The sequence below is a fragment of the Lactuca saligna genome, chromosome 3, assembly GCF_052625555.1.
Source record: "Lactuca saligna cultivar CGN05327 chromosome 3, ASM5262555v1, whole genome shotgun sequence".
Lineage (NCBI taxonomy): Eukaryota > Viridiplantae > Streptophyta > Magnoliopsida > Asterales > Asteraceae > Lactuca > Lactuca saligna.
The window spans coordinates 51,430,027-51,438,307 of NC_136419.1; the positions used below are offsets into that span (position 1 = coordinate 51,430,027).

Sequence of the window (8,281 nt, forward strand, 5' to 3'; positions counted from 1 at the left end):
CAGAGTAAAACATTCCCAGGCTATCTAATCAATGGTGTGTGCCATGCGATCACCCCGAGCTCTTCCCTCCTCTACCGGAAGTACCTGAGACTAAAACTGAAAATTGTAAGCACGAAGCTTAGTGAGTTCCCCACCCTACCACATACCATGCATAATCACATATTGCACATACTGGGCCACGCCCGCTATTCTGGGCCTCACCCCCTGCTTCGGGCCTCGCCCGCTACAATGGCCCCGCCTGGCTTCGAGCCCCGCTCGAATATAGATCTGGTTCACTTAGGCCTCTCTTGTCACAGGGCCTCGCCCATGAACATATAATAGCACATAAACATACCGCAACACATAAGCTAAACATATACTAATGGATTATATCTTAAGGCCTCGCCTCTCCTGAGCCTCGCCTTTGTCCTGCTACTGATGAGATGTGGAACACCATCCACACTCTGCTATTGGTGAGATACGGGACCTCGCCCACACTCACCTCCCTACCAGACACATACATGTATCACACAGACAACAAGTATAAACTATTATATAAACAAATCCTTGGGCACCCGCCCGCCATCATTGGACCTCGTCCTGAATATATTACTAGCATACTGTGGCTAGGGCTAACCCGCAGGTCTTCTAATCATAACTACGTGGGCCAGCAATCTGGCCTTAGACCCATTCACACAAAGGGAAACTCACCTGCTCTTGCTGAACTTACTGATAACCCCTCTAGCTGCTGCCCGACAACTCTCTGAACTCCTGCTCCACTAGCTCCCCAAGCTACCAATATCAATGCAACACTTAGTCTAACTATCCCCCGAAAGTCAACCAAGTCAACTCTAGTCGCAGTCAAGTCCTGGTCAAGGTCAACCTTACTCGTCGAGTTTGCCTACTGACTCACCGAGTTCATATGCTCAGAGTCCTTCCATTCGCGACTCGACTCGCCGAGTCAGCCCCTAACTCGCCGAGTCTACCGATTTCCGAGTCCTGACCTATCCAACTCACTGAGTCCCCACTCAACTCACTGATCTGAGTCTTAACTCGAAGGGTTTGGGGTTTCGCGACTTGACTCGCCGAGTCCAAGAACAGACTCGTTGAGTCCAAGGCAATCTTCATCAGACTCACCGAGTTCCTGCCCAACTTCATCCAACTCGCCGAGTCCACCCCATGTGACTCGCCGAGTCGCTCCAAATCTTAATCCATACAGTGGCTTTTCGAGCCATGCAGGGGCTCCAAATCATAGATCCATACTTCCAAAGCTCAATCCTCACGTAAAGTTGCAAACTTTACATATAACTAAAGAGATCTAGGCTCAAAACACTCTAGGGCTAGGTTTAGGGACAAAAGGGCTTTACCAACTACTCATCTTCTGATGCTTTACTACATATTGGACCATCCCAACACTAGATCTGAAGTGGCAACAACATATCTAAGCCCCAAACTCGAATTGGGTCTCAAACATCCATAAAACCCCCCAAATCTCATAACAAAGGTAGATCTAGATGCAAAGGAGGGAAGATAGCAACTTATTACCTACAAGATGAACACAAACTGAAGTAGATCCCAGATCTACCCCTCCCCTTTGAAGCAACCTTCTTGATCTTCAAGTTCCTTTCCAAAGTTCCTTCCTCCAAAGCTATTTCTCTGAAATGATGGAAGCTCACACGAAATCTAGGGTTTATAGGTTCTCTAGGATGATATTGAGGCTGAGTGAGGGACATAACACCCTTTAAATAGGATACAACTCCCGGGATTAGGGTTTTCCTCGTTCAGACCAGACTCGTCGAGTCTCCTTAGCCGACTCGCCGAGTCGGTCACTAACTCCTTGACCCGGATCCCGCTCGAACTTGCCGAGTTCCTCCTTGGACTCGACGAGTCGTCCCTTAAACTTTGGGTTTCCTTTCCTTTCTTGGCCTTCCTGACTTTGGGTGTTACAAATTAGATAGGGCACACCAAAAATCTCCAGGACATAACCGTATTAAACCTTGGATGTAGAAACCCTGTGCTCGTTGGCGATAGAAACTCGTAACGGAGACTCTAACTCCCTAAGAGCCATATCAAATCCCCTACTGAACGTCTGAGATACAAAAGATCGACTCGCACCTGAGTCAAAAATCACAAGAACAGGCAAAGAGTTCACTAAGAAGGTACCTAACAGAATCATAAACATGAGCATATCGTAAAATAGCTCGATGGAATATAAATAGAAACATACCCGCAACAACATCCGGCGCCGCCCTGACCTCCTCTGCGGTGAGCTGGAAAGTGTGACCTCGATCCCTCGGTGGCTCCGCCCTACCCTGGCATCCATCCGTGATCCTCAGAGTACTCGGTATTGTGGCATGAGCTGGCCTCACAGTGAGCAAGGGACAGTTGACATTCACATGGTCAACCTGTTCACAGTGATAGCAAACCAGGGTACTTGGTACCGGGGCTTGCTGACGGCAATCATTGGTGTAATGCCCCTCCTTGCCACATTTGTGGCGACCAGATGAAGATCTACAAACACCATCATGAACCTTGCCACATTTTCCACAAGTACGAACCCTCTTTCCTCCAGATCTCGAATCAGCGAGCTTGAACCGCTTTGTCGTAGGCCCCTGTTGATGGCCAATAGTCACTTACGATGTTACCACCATGTCTCACGTTGTGGCCCTCATCGCAAAGGCTAGAAAATTAAGAAATAAGTACCTCCAAGACCCAAGTGTTACACATTTTTTTTTCAAAAAAGACCCAATATTTATTTCACAAAAGACCTAACAATTTGGCATTTTTTCGGTTTAAGCAATATTATTGTTATACAATGTTTGATATGATGTGTTTATGGTTATTATGATGACTATGATGATTTGATGACGAGTTTATGGTGAATATAATGAGTATGGTGTTTTGTATGCTTAGACATGAAAGTTCTATTTCACGAAATTACATGTTAAATGATGTTAAGTTAACTATCTACATGTTGCATCACATGCATGAAATTCATGGGGAGGACTATATATGGTTCAGATACGTTACAAGTTTTTTGAGGTTCACTACTTATGTACTTTTCAAGTAACTAGGCCTGTTTTTATGGTCTGGACGCTTTAGTATGGTTTGGATTTTATCGTGATGTTAGTGATTCTAGATAAGTTTTCTCTAGTAATACGGTACATTAGGGGTAAACCATGTCTATAAACATGCAAACATAGGATGGATGAAGCAAGCCAATGGTACATGAGTGATGAAGTAGATGAATGGCAACAATATGATCTAATTTTTGTTTGTGGATACCATGGATGATGCAACCATATATGTGAGTACTATGATTTATTTCGCGCTTAGGGATGAAACAACCGTAAGAACACACAATGTGCATGGGGAATGAACATCGAAAACATTGTAATTATGTGGACCACACAAAGTCATCTTACCTACAAATCTCATGCATGAGATACAATATGTACACGATTAACTCGGCTAACATCATTTAACATGAAATTTTATAAAACATGTATTTACCATCTACGAATGTAAAACATCATAACCATCATAATCGTCATAAACTCATAGTCAAAGCATTAAGGCATCATAATCATCCTATTAAACATAAAGTCCTCATCAAATCACCAAACCACCGTCAACTACCATGGTACACCACCGTCACCATCTATATCCTACCCACACACTAATTAGATTTCTTCTTTGAAAAATCCAAAAAAACATCTTAAAAAATTTCTTGAAATTGTCCTGAAGCAACATCAATGAAACGAGTTTCCATCCTAAATACAAGTATTTATGATGCTATAAAAGTTAGAAACAGGGCGCAAAAAGGGTTTTAATAATAAAGAATTTTCATTTTTCAAGAATTGTGTTGGTTCACTTTTCTTATTGATATTTCTCTTCCATATACGAGTTAACAAGAAATTCAATTTAGGATAATATGTAGGGACACTTCATGTTTTAGGTGAGTATATTGATTTTAAGATTTCGTGAGAGAATGAAAACTAATAAACTATGAGCATATATACCCATCCATCCGAAATATTGATAAGATCAACCAAATTTGCGGTTTAGAGGTTTGAAAAATGATTATGGAAAAAAATATTTAAACAACTCGAACCGAAACTACCACATGAAACTTGGTTGTCAAGACAGTTTCGGGTGCCAGCTTCGCTAGGGTAGCTTGCATTGCTAGACAGCTTGGTTGTCAAGACAACTTGAGTTGTCCATCGCTATGGACTCTACGTTTGACCCCGTAAGGGAGTGTAGCCCCCTTGGTTCCCATATTTTGCAATTTCCAAGATCAAATATGTTTTATATACAAGTATACTTTATGAATCACGTAAGTTTTATTAGATCATAGTATAAATCTGTATCGTGATGATTTCATGACGGATATTAAAACCAACAACAACAAATATTTGAATTAAACAACTTTTAATAAATGTTGTATGTTTTCCTTCGAATTAAATATATTCTATTTCATATGTTGATTTTGTTAATTATATAAGTTGAGATATTTGAATAACAATAAACAATTTATCACAAATGTATCCATCATGCTTTGGATGTTTCGCAAATAGGTTATGGTGCAATAGAAAATGATAGAAGTGATATGCGACAACCATGGAATGATCTAAAAAAAACTCGAGATTAATTGTCACCGTCTTATTCGTTAGAAATTATAACACATTTCAACCACATCAAATGGACATGTGTAAAGTGTAAACCACCAAATCCTTTCCAAATTTGTTATAATGTTATCTTTAAACAATAACGTTTATATTATCTGAAATCATAAGATTAATTTGCACATTTACGCTATATTTTTTAAATGACAAGACATAGGTCTTTATAAGATATGTCTATTGGTTTTTTTTTTTTTTACATTTATTAATAAGATATTATTACCCCCATTCAAGATTTGTTGGGATGGAGTTGCTTTCATAATCGAGTATAAGAATACAAATCGAACAAGTAATTACCCAAGTCGAGACAAACTAATTCCTATGATTTTACCACCCCAACTGACAAGAAAATTAACGGGAAGGAAAAGAGTTAAAAGAAAACAAAAAAGGAATTTCACATAAATAATCATTCTATTTTGTCATATTTAATAAATTCATCGTATTTTTTATCCACCAGACTACCACAAAAGTAACCATCTAGTTTTTAGTGATCAGTTACGAGATTCTAAAAATAAATCGAAATTACTTCTAAATATATTAAAAAAAAAAAAAAATCCTTACAATTTGAAAAAAAAAATGGAAATTGCTCTTACAAATTGTTGAAATAAAGATTTTGCTTATATATTTGAGGATTTTTTTTTTTTTTGTGTGTGTGTGTGTTGAGTAATTATGCAATTTGTATCTCGATTAGTTGCGAAACTGAAAGTCATTTTTGTGATTAACCAAAATAATAACTAGTTTGTTAAATGTTAAATCAAATGGTGATATTAATTTAAATATTCCAAGTAAAATATATTAATAATCATCATAAAACTACAATAATTTTTCTATTCTAATAAAAAAATAGTTTTAATCTTCTTTTGACATGTATCATCTTATTACGCCTTTTAATAAATATATATTTTATTTTACTTTTGACATGTGTCACCTTATTAGTCTTCCTAATTAATGTATGACATTTATCAACATATTAATTCTCAATTTTAAATTTTAAATTTTAAATTTTCCACTCTAATTATATTAAATTAATAACATTACAATAAAATTAAAATTAAATTAATACAAATTATAAGATGATATAATTTATATATTTATTTAAATTGACAATTATAACTTTATATAACTAAAAAATATCTTTTAATTAATAATTTATTTAAAATATTTGATTAATAATTTTGAGTTTTCACTATAAAAGTTTAATTAATTTTGTAACCGTAGTTCCTACGGGTTATAAACTAGTGAATTTAATAAAATTTTGATTGAAAACCAAATCTAAAAGTTACTTTGAAGTTCTGTAAGCTTAAACTAAAAATTTAGGATGATTACTTTAATTTATGACTTAATTAGGTTAATAATGTTATAGAAATATTATCACATGATTAAACTGAGTTTTGAATCTATTACGATCATTAAAAGTCATTGAAAATGGTAATTAAAATGTTGGAATTGAATTAAGCAAAGTAGGTTGCTATTTCTGTTGAAGTGTTACTACCATTAAAAGTCACTTACACTTCCTTGTCAAATGCCAATTTTGAAATGTTAAATGATCTAAGCAAAATCTTTAACCGGTGATCAGAAAATAAAAACACATTCTAATAAAAATACAATATTTGAATTTTTGTGGAACAAAATCAGCTTTCATTAATTTTATAATGATTACTAAAACACACTTAGATAAATATTAAAAAATTACTAATTTACTTTAAAACAACTAGCTCTTAAATCTTGATATCTACTGTTTCTAATACAAACAAATATAAAAAACTGTTTGGGTCATAAATTTAGACACAAAGAAACAACTATATTAAAAAAGAAAATGATACATGGGCCGGCCCATTTGGTTTTGACAAAATTCGGCCCACAAAATCATTTATTTAGCCACGATAACTTAAAATAACTCTCAATCGAAAATCATTAGTTACAACAGCCCACTACCTCTAGATCAATCGACAATAAAACTTTCACGTAATGAATAAAAAATCATGAATTGCTATTGACTTAAACATTAGTCGTCCGAGTTGACTCAGATAGAGAGTAATAAAAGTGACAACGATAGCGATAATATTATTATGTTGGTGTCACAAGAAAAACTCATAATTTATGGTTTCAAAAGTACAAATTATAATCTCTGGTTCAGCAAGAAAAATAATACGTGGCCTAACCTGAGCTTTTTGTTTTCGGAAACAATGATCATGGGAGTATGGTGGCTTCCACCACCGTTTTCTTATCATTCTGTAGATTTGGAAGTGGTGGAACCGGACTTACTTTTTCAGACGGAATTGGTGATGCCGGAGCTTCTTTCTTTGCTGTTGGCGGAGTTGGAGTTAGAGATGGAGTCGGAGTTGGAGTTGGGTCGGGAACTTTTTCATTTTCTTCGGTTTCTGGCTTTGATAACCCAGTTTGCTCCCTGAGTTTCTTGAATTTTTCTAATATCATCTTCTTCATCTCAGTTTTACTCATGCGTGCTTCAGCTGGCTGAGGTGATGATGATAGAGCCACAGCGCTCAGAGTTCCAGCAGTTAAAAACAATGCTAAATCTCTTCGTGACACCTTCGTAGACACTTCTAACTTTTCAACTTCTTTAACCCTAACCTGCTGCATCATTTGGGAATGAATTTATAAAAACAGAAGTAGAATCTGTAAAAAGGAATTGCAATATTCATAGAATATTCAAATGTTTCAAAAGCTAAATCTAACTAAACGTTGACATGATTTTTGAAGTTAATCCGTTTGACATAGAAATGAAACTGAAATCGGCAACAATGCCTCAAGTATCAAGTATCAAGTATCAACTACCGTTTTGCAAACATACACACATAGAACATCGAGATCAACATGGCAATACGAAAACGGAAATTAAGATGAAAACAGAGTTAATTCCATTAAACTGTTAACTGTTTGTAGAGCTGTGTGTTATAACGTATATCAATCAATGTATAGAATATTGAGATATTAATCAGATCACAAGGATTAGGGTTTATGAAGCAGAAAAACCTGAAGAGATAGAGTAGGTGGTTTGACAAAAGCAGCAGCTGGCCCTTTGGCATTAGATCCGACTGATTCCGTCACCGGAGGGAGAGATCCGGCCATCATTTTAACGGTTAACGAAGACATTTAGTTGCCGGAAATCGAAACCGGTAGTTATGATTAGCTGGTTTGACTGGAGTTGGAAGTCGGTAAGAGTGATTTGAATTGGGACTCGGAAAGTCGGATCCAAACAAAAGTTGGAGGTAGGTGTTCTACAGAAGTTCTAATTTGCAATTTGGTCCTTCAGGTTTCACCTTTTGTTATAAATTACCCTACTCCTACTACAAATTTCGATAACTGTATTTGGTCTTCTCATTTATACATCATACCTACCTACATACACATATAAAAGGGAGGTGTACAAATTTCCTACCTTGAAATTCTAAATTACAAATATAAAATATTATAAGTCGATTATACCTCTTAAAAAAATGAGTCAGCTATCATATTATTAAATTATTTTGGAGAGAGGTTGTCATAAGCTCACATATATCAAGTTATCAACAAATATAAAATGCAATTTCAAATATCAAAGACATAGTCTTTGTATGTAACATTGTTTTCAAGACATGTGTTTGGTGATATTCTCACTA

At 36.1% G+C, this 8,281-nt stretch overlaps 1 protein-coding gene across 2 annotated transcripts; it reads right to left on the reverse strand.

Moving 5' to 3' along the window:
• Nucleotides 1-6,699: 6,699 nt before the first annotated feature.
• On the reverse strand, nt 6,700-7,979 carry LOC145036523 (uncharacterized). Of its 2 annotated transcripts, none has more exons than XM_078984983.1 (2): nt 7,656-7,979; nt 6,700-7,256 (listed from the first exon to the last, which is right to left on the reverse strand). In XM_078984983.1, exons 1-2 carry the CDS (start codon nt 7,773-7,775, stop codon nt 6,852-6,854), a joined length of 525 nt encoding a protein of 174 aa, XP_078841109.1. In that variant the 5' UTR covers nt 7,776-7,979; the 3' UTR covers nt 6,700-6,851. The 2 variants fall into 2 exon arrangements, with proteins under 2 accessions (XP_078841109.1, XP_078841108.1); XM_078984982.1 differs by having other exon boundaries at nt 6,700-7,253; nt 7,656-7,975.
• Nucleotides 7,980-8,281: the final 302 nt, after the last annotated feature.